Here is a 13,946-nt window from a genome sequence, read left to right on the forward strand (position 1 = left end):
ATAGGGTGAAGGAGCCCTGATTATACCAACAGCCTACAGATTAATGCAATGGGTCCTTTTCTAGATCCTTGAAAGCAACATTAGCATGTTGAACGTCTCAACCGAACCACAGGCTCATGAAGTGAGATGGAAATTCCACCAAACAACAACTACCACTTTGAGCTACTGATGCGAGATGAAACGACTCCAAAAACTGGATGCAGCTTCTCTCCTCTTGATCAGATTCTCTATCTCAGTTGTACCTCTGCATCTCGATCACTGGTCAGCTGTCCGCCTATCTCCCAAACTCTGTAACCGCTGCTCTCTACAAATCTCTCTAACTCCTCTGTAAACTGAAGTCAGCACATCCATTAATTTGACTCTCGTCATGCTGCCCTCTTGGTCCTATTGAAACCAATGTACTTATCAGGAGGCCAGCTTAAATGACATGAGCTGAAACCATGCCACAGGGAGCTGCAAATTCATGATCAAACGTTCAGACTGCTTCAGGTTGGCAGTTGGTACAGTTTGATGGGAAAAGTCTATAATTAAGCCATAACGGAAACCAAAATATATTAACAACACCAAGGAACTGTCTAACCCTTCAACCATTTATCATTTTGGTTAACTCTTCCTGTCTTCCATGAATTTCAGTTTCCATATCGAAAAGGTAATATTCATAAAGCCCAATTACATTGAATTTTTATTCTTGCAAAAAATACACAATTTGTTTTTGAATATTTTATTATTGTTGTGAATTTCTATTTACAGTACTCGTGAAGAACCTGTCCTTATTCCAGGTTGTTAGTTCCCCCAGAATTACGGATGGGTTGTTGGTTCCCCCAGAAATACGGCCAGGATAATTCCCCCAGAATTGGTGTATTTTTGTATGGCTTGTCATACACACCCCACCGCTATATGATACACGTTTACATAGAATTAGATTCCTCCACCAAGCCTGAACTCCGAGGACTATGCAAAAAAATTTTTTACCACCTCCAGCCTTCCCATGCCTTCCTCCTCCCTCCTCTCGAGAACAACCACAACATTTCAACTCAATATGTCCATTGGTTCAGGAGTGCACATAAGTCAAACAAACGCTTCTCAAATTATAAATATGTAGTATGATTATAGTACAATTCTACCGTTTGTGATAAAAAAAAATTGCTGCTACATTGTGAAGTTTCCCATTTGCAAAAATAATAATAATTTTTTTTTTCAAAGACCCTTTTTACTTCAATAGTAATGATAGAGATGTCAAAAAATTATTGGAGAAGCTTTTAGTCCACTGTATGCTTGTCATTTGTCCAAATATATGCTCTAAGCCATTCTCTGTCTCTCTTTTGCAGCTGCAGCGGCTGCAGCTTGCTTTTTCGTGGCGTAAGAAGAAAGTACGCAGTGTGCTGGAGACATTTTTAATGGCCGAAGACTCAGAGCGCATTCCCACACCAGACAAACAATCCAATGGCATTTCACAGGGTTCACTTTCCAAAGACACAAACAAAGGAACCACGTTGGAGCCCTCGCACAGCTTCGCCGACCATATTTTCAAGAAGCCTACATTTTGTGATGTCTGTCACCACATGATCGTTGGAAAAAACAAAGATGGTAACCACAACAGTTTTTTTGAGTTCTAATTATAATTTACCAGACTCGGTGGTGTTATCTTACTATAATTCACCGTCTGTCCGTCTGTCTGTTCCCGGGTACCGCAAAAACGGCTGAACCGATCGCAACCATTTTTGGGTTCTGTAATCCGGGGACCCCTTGGAATAAAATACATACATATACATGACCCCCTTGACGGCTCCCATAGAGAGCAGGTGCTTCTAGTGGTTAGAATGTACGCTCCGAGTCTGGGAGGTCAGCGGTTCAAACTCCATCTGAATCATACCATGGACTAAAAATAGGACCACTGGACTTGTAGTTTATCTGGGCCCTGGCCAAATGTTTTAACCCAAATTTGGTAGGATTCTGACAGGTGAGTTTGGAGAAGAAGGTTTTTAAAGAAATTGGCACGATTTTCCCAAAAATTGACTAAGTCAGCCGTTTTGACACTTATGGTCATGTGATCTGAATGACTGGCAATTTAACATCCTAACCCTGGCTTAATGTTGTAACCCAAATTTGGTGGCATTCTGACTGGTGGATCAGGAGAAGATTTTGGAAGGAATTTGCGGGACCACCATTTTGACACACTTCCATTCATCTGATCGGCAAGGCCTCCACATTTTAACATCAGGACCCTGTCCTAATGTTATTATCCAAATTTAGCAGCATTCTGACTGGTGGGTCTGGAGAAGATGATCTTTAAAGAAATTTACCAAGTTGGCAATTTTGACCTACTTAAAATCATGTGACTGGAACGAGCTTTGCAATTCTTGTTACCATTCAGGAAAGGAACGTTGCTGCCAAATTTCAGCTGGATCGGCCCAGCAGTTTGGCCGGAGAAATCGAAAAAGGAGACGTATGGATGGACAGTGGGATGACAGTACCTTATTTGGAATTTAAATCCCAGACAAGCTAAAAATAGTGCTTGCTTCCTTGCTTGACATTCATGATTTAAAAGGTTAGGAGCTTGGACAATCCCTTATGCTGGCATCCATTGAGAGGATATTCCTCGTTCGGAAATGCCCCACTGAAGGCCCTGTCACACCTTGATGATTTAGCAAGCGTATGCTGACGTATGAAAAATTTGTCTAAAACACTGGCACACGTCAAATGCGTATGGGTAAGTTTTGTATACGTTAAGAGCACACTGACATATGTCGTAGTACGCTGGCATATGTCGTAGTACGCCGTGCTGTTAGACAAATTTTTCCATGCTTCAAATTTTTCGACGTATGCCAGCATATGACTCACACGTTCCATATAACGCTGGCCATAAGTTGTAGGCACGTTATGCGATCGTTGACACGTCGACACACGTTACTTGTAAGTTACTCATAAGTCGAAACACGTCGATGTAATGTTTAGCGTACCCGAAACTTCTTTCTAACCTATGAGTAACGTGTTGTAGGCATGTTACGTGATCGTTGACACACGCTACTTGTAAGTTACTCATAAGACGAAACACGTCGAAGTAATGGTTAGCGTCAGTGTTCCAGACTCCCTGTTTTTTTTTGTTTTTTTTTCTTCGGTATGACTGTGATGTTGACACTTCGATTACTAGTGCGGTTATAATATAATATAATATAATTAATATGCTTCCGCTCAACGATTTAAATCATAACCGCACTAGAAATCGAAGTGTCAACATCACCGTCATACCGAAGAAAAAAAAAAGCCAGGGAGTCTGGGACACTGAAACTAACCATTACCTCGACGTGTTTCGACTTATGAGTAACTTACAAGTAACGTGTGTCAACGATCGCGTAACGTGCCTACAACTTATGGCCAGCGTATGCGGAACGTGTGTCATACACCGAGTACGTCGAAAAATTTTCAACATGCTGAAAATTTGTCGACGTACTTGGCATACGTGTTCACGTATGCCAGCGTACTACGACATATGCCAGTGTGCTCTTAACGTATACAAAACTTACCCATAACGTATTCGACGTGTGCCAGCGTATTCGGCAAATTTTTCATACGTCGGCATACACTGGCTAAAACGTCAAGGTGTGACAGCGGCTTGACACTTCGATGTCTAGTGCAGTTATGATTTGAATCATCGAGCCTCAGCCTATTAATAGCCTACGCCATGTGATCGCCGGCGATACGCTGCCGCGCGCTATGCATACGTTTGACTATTGTTGGGCATAGGTTGTGAACGCCGACAACACGCTCAGCATTCGTTGATATAAGTTATCTATATGCTATCGAAATGTTCTGTGTATGTTACTAATACGTTATGCATACGTCCAACTCGTTATGAATATGTCCAAACTGGAAAAAAAAACATCAATAGTTCAGCGTATGCCAGCGTTTTACATACATTTTGATACCTTGCCATACGCTGGCTAAAACGTCAAGGTGTGACAGGGCCCTGAGTACAGTGAGAAAAGCTGTGCTATTGTTGTGACGTCGCTGACACCCAGAGTACCCCGGGAAGTGACAACACTTCCTCCAAGCTCAGTGGCTGTGTTTGTCTCATATAACGGTTGTGTGTGTGTGTGTGTGTGTGTGTGTGTGTGTGTGTGTGTGTGTGTGTGTGTGTGTGTGTGTGTGTGTGTGTGTGTGTGTGTGTGTGTGTGTGTGTGCATGCGCACGTGTGCACGTGCACGTGCACTCCACTGCGAGCCTTAGATCATGTTAAAAAATAATGCATATTCACAAACCAGGCGCGCTGTAATATAACATACGCTTACACGATGGCTGCATTGTTCGTTGACATCATGACCACGTTGTTTTCAGATGACAGATTTCCATTTAAAAATCTGCTGTTTGCATCATCATCCATCATCCATCATCCTCTTCGTTTAATGATTGTTTCCTCTATTTTTTGGAGTTGGTCAATTGAGGCACATCTGTTTGGTTGTTTCATTTGCATCTTATTTCTTCAGACCTAATCTTTATGTCGTTGATCACACATGCCTGCCATGTTTTCTTTGGCCTGCCTATTGGTCTTTATTGATTTGCTTCAAAACTTCTCTCTTCTTAATAGGTTCATCCTCTATACTTCTAGATACATGACAGAACAATCCAAGTCTTCTTCTTCTCAATTCGGTTTCTGCACTGCAATTTTTTAGTGTATTTCTCAGATCTTCATTCTGCTAATTTATATTTCAATAAAATAGATCATATCCATCCAAACATCCGCATCGTTTTTTATGCCTCCACTGACGAAGTCGCCGGTGGCATTATTTTTTGGGTTGTCCATCCGTCTGTACGTCTATCCAAGCTCATTTTCTCTGCAACCGCTTATCTGATTGACACAAAATTTTCACCATAGTTGTGACTACTCAGGTAGAATGTTTTTATGATAATTATGTTGTACGTCATAGATCATGTGGTGTGGCAGCCATGTTGGAAAAAAGGAAAAATTTGGACCTTTATCTTCGAAATCACTCCATGGAAAAAAATTTGAAACTTGGCTCATATGAAGTACTCCCCATGGGAAACGAATGATTTTTTTTTGATGGTCATAGGTGGCTTTGTTATGACGTCATAATTGCATCAATCAAATGCTTTGTCCAATTAGTGTGAAAAATTTTGAGGGTCATCTATGGCTAAATTGTATGGAGGGAAAAAAATGATGTTATCAGTCACGTGGTTCGGCAGTCATATTGTTTTTAACATACAAACCTTCAAAAATATTCTTCTCCCAAGATAGCTGCACAGATTGAGATGAAACTTTACAGGTGAAGCCTATCCATGTGAAACAAAAAGTTTTCCACCTATGACATCTTTAGTCACACATGATTTCTCAGCTATATTGGAATTACCCTCTAATCTTTTTTAAAATTTTCATCTTCTCCAGAACAACTTGACAGATCGAGGGGAAACTTCACCCACATGTTCCCAAAGCCTTGCGGACAGCAGAGTGTTCACAAATAATTAATAGGTCACATGGTCTGGCAGCCATATTGGATTGAATGAAAACCTTTGAAAAATTATTTCTCTTAAACTGCTTCATCAATTGTTGTGAAACGTCACAGTTATGATCTTGTAATCATGTGGAAGATATTGTTGCGAATTCGTGCCCGCCGGCGTGCGATCGGCCACGTGACTCGAATCGCGGCACGTTGCCCACCGGACAGACAATTCTGTCATGACCCTCTCGGACTAACGCCGGGAGCTAGTCATGGGTGGGCCTTTCGGCCTCACCACGATCGTGCCAATCGGCCACCCGCGTGGGATAGGGTTGTTCGCCAAACTCGACCTACCTAAGTACCCACACGGGTGGTAAACCGGGCGATCGCACCTCGACGCAGGTCGACTCCGGACACGGGCCGCTTAAGCGGTCCGTTCCATACTATCAGGATAACCGAGCGGTGTTATCGTCGGCCTCGACGGTTCCGATTACTTATCGGGCGTATTAAGCCCACTACGAACCCTTTACGTGAAGCAAGATGGAGATTCAACAAAGGGAAGGACACAGCGAAATGGGGAACAAGTTCACACAAGCACTTTATTCACACAGACACAGAGCACACATATACAGCCAAACAGTCAGAATGCACATATATCAATTTAAAACAACAACAACAATGCAGAGCTACGACCGAATACGCGAACACACGGCAACACTTAAAAACAATACTACTTGACGGACGACGCCACCCACAGACATTTACACAAAAAGCAAAGGAAAAGGAAAAAGAAGTCGCGACTTCCCTTTTCGTGGCCGGTGAGCCCCTCTCCCATGACGGTCAGCGTGGTCGCGCCTGGCCCCGACCTCTCTCGCGGCCGGCGAACCCTCTCCGGCACTCCTCGTCCGGACGCGCAGGTCCACCTCACAACCGGCGCTGCTGTGTCTCCCGTCCGTGCCTTCGTGGCAGGCCGCTCGCCAAGCCGTGGGTGCAGGACTCTTCCCCCCACAAGGCAAGCAGACAGGAAGCCTCAAAGAACCAACTCAACCCGGACCAACTCTCGACCAACAACTCTCGACCAACAACTCTCGACCAACAACTCTCGACCAACAACTCCTCAAGGTCCGTCCTGTCCGCCTTTTGTAGCGCGGGGCTCCACCCTTCGATCCGCCCCGTTTTCGGCCCCGCCTCCTTTCGAGCTTCTTGGAGAAGCCTCTCGAAGGGGGGCGTGACCTCTCGCTCTCCCTCCACCCCGCGCCGTGCGGGGGCCGGGGGAGTCAGTCTTGGCTCAGAGCCAGGGAATTATTCCCCCAAAAAGAGGCCCCCACCTTTTCTCACCTTTGAGCCCCGGCTTGGATCGCACTTCCCCCATACCAAGCGCGGAGAATTTCGACGGGAGAAACAGGTGGGAAAACCCCCGAGCATCGTTGTTGGTTTTTGTTTGTTCCTGGAGATCGTAACCGCACAGGGCCTACTGAATGGCGAGTGGCGAAGATGTGGTAGCGTAGATGGTGGAGGTGGCGTGGTTGTAGTGTGGTTGGCGCTGTGGTGGGGATGGCGTGGTTGTTGAGATGCTGTTTGTTTGAAATAAAAGATAGAACAGAAAAAATGGCTAACTCAAAGCGTCGCAGCCCGGATGGATCACATAAATTCACTCTATACAACGGGTTTGGGCTAACTACACATGTACTTGAAGAGATATCTCACCTGAGGGCCTTTTATGGTGTAATGTGAATTTCCACAACCGTAACACTACCCCTCCCCTTTTTACAGACTCGTCCCGAGTCGTCAAATTCTCGTGTGCCATCATGTGTAGTTCTCCCCTAGTACGTTTTACCTTCAGATCCCTGAGTGCGACATTCATGGTATTCGTGTCCCCAAAATAAATAACCTGAGGGCTGAGTAACTAACTAAACAAACCCACTCATACGGACGACTTAAATAAAATTGCCGGCGCCAGACAGACATGTGGGGGCGCACTCATATTTACAGTACAACTTACAAATTTTACACTAAACCATGGCCCAGGATCAATGGACTCTGCAAAAAGAAAAGCAGTTCGCAGGGAGCCAGGCTGCTCGCATGCAGTCGCTGGCTCATGCCAGCTAACCCTAACCAAGCTGTTAGGGTTAGCTAACAGCTAACCCTAACCCTAACCCTAACCCTGTTCCCTGCAGGTGGCAGGGAACGTGGCCGGCTGCTCACACGCAGTCCGAGGCCTCCCCCCCCCCACACTTTTAAAATGAATCCAGTGAACCACAACGGTGCATGGGCTGCACAAACGCAGTCTCCGTGCCAGCTCAAGTGGCACACGCAATGAGCACAACCGATGGATGGATGGATGGATGGACGCAAACAAACAACAGTGCACAGGCTGCTGGTGCAGGCCCGTGTTGTAGCTGCCAACAGGACAGTTCTTGCAGCTTGCAAACTGTTGCCTTGATCCTGGCGCACATGGAAATGAGCAGGGGGGGGGCAAAGCAAAATTGAACGGGGGCAAACTGATGATGTGGGCAGTGGGCATGGCATGGCAAAGGTGGACAGGCAGGCAAACACAGCCGGCAGACGATCCGGCTGGTTCAGGCCTCGCAGCAAAACACAGCCGGCAGATGAAGTGGGCCGGCACAGGCCTTGAAGCAAAGACAGCCGGCAGTGGAGCTGACCGGCACAGGCCTTGCAGCAAAAAGCCAGCCGACGAAGTGGGCCGGCCTTTGCCTTTCAATGGAGGTTGGTGGAGGGAGTGCGGTGGTGCTGGCCACTCGGAAGGCGGGCTTGGACCTCCCCTACGGTCTCCCTCCCACCTATCGCCTTTGCCTGTCACTGTCCATACCCACTCCCTTAATTTGTCAAAACCAATTTAGCCCCAACTTATTTTTTTTGTTTTATTTTTATTTCTATACCTCCAACTATTATTCGTCCCCTAACCCCCCTTTACTGTCTCTGTTCGGCTAACCTATCATCTACTAGCCTACTCCCAACCCCTACATTCCCTTCCCGGAGGGGAATAAGGGAGAGCTAGCGTCCTGTGTCGAGGCCCAAAGAAGCCTCAAGATGGCCTCCCCAGATTTCAGCGATCTATAACACAAAGTGGTTCCAGCGGCCCACAACGAGAGCGAGGGGATGGATGGTGCGGAGGGGTACACTTCCTATCTACCCTAACCATTTACCTTTAAACTACCCTGGGGCTTTCAACAAGCACCTCGCGCTTAAACGATTGGTTCTATCAACCCAGATTCCTGTCGCCTGTGTTGGTGTCCTCACAATTTCGGGCATCGCCCCCCAATTTTCTCTCCGTGCCCTCACACGGTTTCATGGCTGGGATGCGTGGCTCCCCTTGGCAGGCACTACCCTCTGCCGATTCCCCTACGATGGCACCCCCCGGGCACTACACTGCCTCTGAGCCTACGAGCTCCCTAAACACCGGGGAGTGCCCTCCCTGGTGACTCCCGTGAAACGCTCACGTGGCAGGCTGGCTTCCCGGGCCCCTTTCCGAGGGTCACCCGTGCCCACAACACTGCCCACGTGGCTAATGGCACCCCGGGCCTCGCACCATGCGGGCGCACCCGTGCCCACTACGCTATCCCAGCCCCCCATGGGCCCTTGGCCTACTATGGCCGACTAGCCTGGTGCCCGGGGTACCCACTCAGCGATACTCACCTTTCGCAGCCACGCTCCCAGCCCGTCAACAGGGCTCCTGCACCCCTCCAAACGAGTTTCGAGCCTACACTCCCACCAACAGCAAAACGACCTCCATTTTTCAATTTGACTAACCCAGCTAACTCACTCTACACTGACCCGGGGTCCCTTGGGCGGGAGTCACTCCTCCCCCCAATCACTCATCGCACCATGCATTCCACATTCGCTCCACTCACACAGACCTGCTGGCCTCACTCACTCAACATGTCTCCACACAACTCACCAACTCTTCAACACACACACCGCTGAACTCTGCCATCCTTCTGCTTACTACATCCCCTAACTACCTCGTGCTCCCACTTAAACTATAGCCCTTAAACTATAGCACGTTCCATTTAACCGACATAGCTAAGCTACGTCCCTACTACACATCCAAAGTCTGTCACTGTCTCCAAAATGTCCCATTTTCCAACCTAAATCTCAACTAAATTCCCCCTAACTAATCCATTCCACGGGCCCCATGAGGACTTACCCCTGCCCCATGGAACCCGGTCTAGCTAAGCTAACCTTTCCCCCTAGCTAGTTCCATCCTGTGCCCTGGCAAGGGGGTCTTCCACTCCTCGCCCAGGGAATCCTGTTCACCCGAAAGCGAGGCTTGTTTTTGTTCATTAATTTTTTTTCTTCCAATTTTTGCGCAGCACCAGCGTGGCAACTCACAGCTCTCGCACTTTGCACCTGCCCGTGATGTCATGCAGCTGCACGTGTACCTCGTCCCTCCTTGGATGGTACCATCCGGCAGGGATTCACCCTCCTGCCGGATTACAACCATACACGCAGCCATGACATCACCCAGTGCAAAAAAAAAAAAAAAACACAAGCCTCACGTCTCGAGGGGTTCCCCACGCGAACACATGTGCTCTGCCCATTGGAGCTTAACACACCCGCCCGCGTGGAGAACCCATCCGGTCCAAATCCGAATCCTGCCTAAACTTTGTCCGTCCGTGGGATCGGCAAATCCACCGCTGGCGTTTCCGGACCGGGCTTCACTCCCGCAAGCGAGCACGTGGCGACCTCGTGCATTGCACAGCACGAACTTCGCGCTCGCTGCTGGGTGAACCCGACACGGTTACCAATCCAACTACAGCCGCCACTCAGCTTTTGTCCCTCTGTCGCCGTCTCCGTCGCCATTCGACCCACGCACACCTGCGTGTTACGACACTCATACTCCACTCCATCACACTCACCCCGGGAGACGCGGCTGCATGCTTGCGCATGCCGACCGCATGCTCCTCCCTTCACTCCGCCCCGTTTTCGGCCCCGCCTCCTTTCGAGCTTCTTGGAGAAGCCTCTCGAAGGGGGTCGTGACCTCTCGCTCTCCCTCCACCCCGCGCCGTGCGGGGGCCGGGGGAGTCAGTCTTGGCTCAGAGCCAGGGAATTATTCCCCCAAAAAGAGGCCCCCACCTTTTCTCACCTTTGACCCCTGGTTCGGATCGCATTTCTCCCACACCGAGCGCGGAGAATTTTGACGGGAGAAACAGGCGGGAAAACCCCCGAGCATCGTTGTTGGTTTTTGTTTGTTCCCGGAGATCGTAACCGCACAGGGCCTACTGAATGGCGAGTGGCGAAGATGTGGTAGCGTAGATGGTGGAGGTGGCATGGTTGTAGTGTGGTTGGCGCTGTGGTGGGGATGGCGTGGTTGTTGAGATGCTGTTTGTTTGAAATAAAAGATAGAACAGAAAAAATGGCTAACTCAAAGCGTCGCAGCCCGGATGGATCACATAAATTCACTCTATACAACGGGTTTGGGCCTACTACACATGAACTTTCAGAGATATCTCACCTGAGGGCCCTTTATGGTGTAATGCGAATTTCAACCACCGTAACACTGTTTTAAATTTCAACCTGATCGGATGCATGGTCTGGCAGCAAGAATTATTTAATATTTTGAATCTGGGTTCAGGGATTTAAATCAAACTTGGTACGAGTATATATAATGTCATAACGTGGGTGTCATGGGATAACGTGTCATACCACCAGAGACATATCTGGTGACATTGCGATGTTGAAGAGTGCCCTTGTAGTTCTTTATATTGTTTCATCTTCCATCCTCAAGACCCAAGTTTCACTGTCATACAAATGAGCTGGCCATATTCTTATTCTGGTGTTATGCCTGAACACCTAGTTCTGGAAATCCTAATCTAACCTATTTGTGAGTTCCGCCAACATGAGAGTAAACAATAGCAGATTGAGTTTGGATCATTGAGATACCCAACCCTCACATCAAAGGATTCCGTACATCTTTATTTTGTTTTTCTGCTGTTCTCAGACTTTGATACATTGGCATTACTACACTTACAGAGATTGATGTTACCTCCTGCCTCCTAAGTGCCCATTCAATAACTTTTCTTGGAATTACATCATATGCTTTTTCAAGACTACAAATAAATGAGACAATTTCGTCGTTTTTATCCAAACATTCATCTTGTATCTGTCTGTCAAAGAATCTTCAACAAATGCGACCTCAAGTCAGAATATCTTCAACTCCTTGATGAAGATTCAAAGAAGTAGCTGCCATTTTACACATACTGTGGGTTGTACAAATACCACCGATTGAGTTTTGGGGTAAAATCTGCGCCAGGGATATATCATTGATGTAGGACAGCTTGTTCACTACAAAATAGCATCTTGCTGTTTATCAAGACAACATGTTTATCTATGTTCTCTGAAGTTCTCTGACATGTGTGCTTTAATCGAGTAAATCGGGCCTCACAAGGTTCCATAAAGTCTTATAGAATTATTTGGGCAAGCCATCTGTTCCAGAGGCTTTCCCATCTTTCAGGCTTCGCACAGCTGTTTTGAGTTCATCAGCCGAAATTGAGGAATCAAGCGTGTGTTGCTCTTCTTTCTCGTCACTTGGAAGCCCATCAATTAACTCTTGCATCACCTCATTATCCACATTCTGAGTGGAATATAAGTTATCGAAATAAGAAATGTTTGAATATAAGTTCTAAGGGCGAAAAGGATCGAAACCTCGATGAAAAACGGTGCCCAGCTGATGATCCGGGAAATTGGGAAATCGGTCAATTGCTTGTTAGTTAAGGTTATAACTTCAAATAAAATAGCTTTTGTACGTACTTATCAGTACATAATATATCTGAGTTTGTGTGTTTATATATGTGTGTTTATATATGTGTGTTTGTATGTATGTGTGTTTGTATGTATGTGTGTGTGTATATATATATATATATATATATATATATATATATATATATATATATATATATATATATATATATATATATATATATATATATATATATATATGGATGTGTATGCCTGGTGTTGGCTCGAGTGGTGGGCTTGGGATCTTAGAATCCTTAGTTCAATTCCTGCTTGGCTGTTGAATTAATACCAGGTGGGGTTGACCTGTCAGGTCAGGTTCGATCTGTGACCTGCTACAGGTACCATGTAAACCTGTACTAACCTGTTCCATGGTCGGGTTGTCGGCGACTAAACCGTCTCCCCCACCAGGTTTTCTGGTGAGGGGGGTGTTTGGATATGGACACCCAGCAGGATTAAAAACAAAACCTGTCAAAGGGTGGAGGAGCTCCTTGTGAGCCAACGGCCATCCATATCTAGTGCCCAACTGTGTCTGCGGACGTCCTCCTGCAGTTGGGTGGGTTACTTCTTATTAGGAGGTTGGTGGCAGGATTTGCACTCCAGCCACCGTAAAACCCTTCATTCCGCAAAACGCAAAAACGCAAAAAAATCTGAAAACCCACTCCGTGGGAGTACCTCCTGCACAGCTTCCCTTCGCAGGGCAGCTCACCGGATGACGGGATTGGGGCAAAGCCTTCGGGACCCCCAATCTTTGATGATAGGAGGGAAACCACGGGGTAACATCCCTGGGTCAGATTGCGGGAGAGTGTGTCGGAGTGGTGCTGAGGTGTCGTCCACCAGACGGCGGTCTCCTTGGGTTAACCTGAGGCGGTCCCTTCGGGTGGGTGCCTGGAATGTCCTATCCCTAAGAGAGGATGATCACCTGTCTCTGTTATCATCTGAGCTCAAGCGTTTGGACATCGGGATTGCAGCTCTCTCTGAGGTTCGGAGACCGGATTGCGGCGAGATAATGGTGGGTGGTTACACCTACTATTGGTCTGGTCGCTCTGATGGTTACCATACCCAAGGAGTTGCTGTAGCTGTGTCCAATAAGCTGACCCCAATGATAATTGAGGTAACACCGGTCAACGAGCGTATTATGAGATTAAGGATTCGTCACTCCTTAGGTGTCATTTCCCTGGTCTCTGTTTATGCTCCGACTGAGGCGAGTGATCTCACCGTGAAGGATGCATTCTATGCCACATTCGAGCTGTGGTTGATCAGTGCCCCAGACGAGATACACTTCTAGTCTTGGGGGATTTCAATGCATCGACTGGAACTGATAGGGATGGTTATGAGGTGTGTGTTGGTCCCCATGGGTCAGGAACTATGAACCAGAATAGCACTAAGTTCCTTGACTTTGCAAGAAGTCATGGACTAAGGGTGGCTGGTTCATGGTTTCAGCGCCCACAAGCTCATGGCTGGACTTGGTATTCCAACGCTGGCGGTGTGGCAAAGGAGATTGACCATGTCCTCATTGACGGTCATTGGAGGATGATCCAGAACTGCAGGGTCTACCGGAGTGCTCAGTTCCTCAATACTGACCACAGGCTTGTTGTAGCAACTCTAAAGCTGCACCTTAAATCCTGGAGAATGGTACCATCCCAGCCTAAGCTGGATGTTGCCAAGCTCAGGGATGAGAGAGTAGCTGAGGAGTTTGCGAACAGGCTGAGTGGACACTTGGGGGGTCTGGGTGCT

At 47.1% G+C, this 13,946-nt stretch overlaps 1 protein-coding gene across 3 annotated transcripts in view; it reads left to right on the forward strand.

Moving 5' to 3' along the window:
• The window catches only part of LOC147014282 (SH3 and cysteine-rich domain-containing protein 3-like), a 124,687-nt gene that overhangs the window by 68,787 nt on the left and 41,954 nt on the right, over positions 1 to 13,946 (forward strand). For all 3 annotated transcript variants that reach the window (XM_085852145.1, XM_085852146.1, XM_085852147.1), the window contains one exon: positions 1,329 to 1,587. In XM_085852145.1, coding sequence (XP_085708271.1) covers positions 1,329 to 1,587 — 259 coding nt within the window. The remainder of the gene's footprint in view (positions 1 to 1,328; positions 1,588 to 13,946) is intronic.

This window comes from Eptatretus burgeri, chromosome 13, assembly GCF_056783735.1.
Source record: "Eptatretus burgeri isolate ZD-2024b chromosome 13, Ebu_testis_v1, whole genome shotgun sequence".
NCBI lineage: Eukaryota > Metazoa > Chordata > Myxini > Myxiniformes > Myxinidae > Eptatretus > Eptatretus burgeri.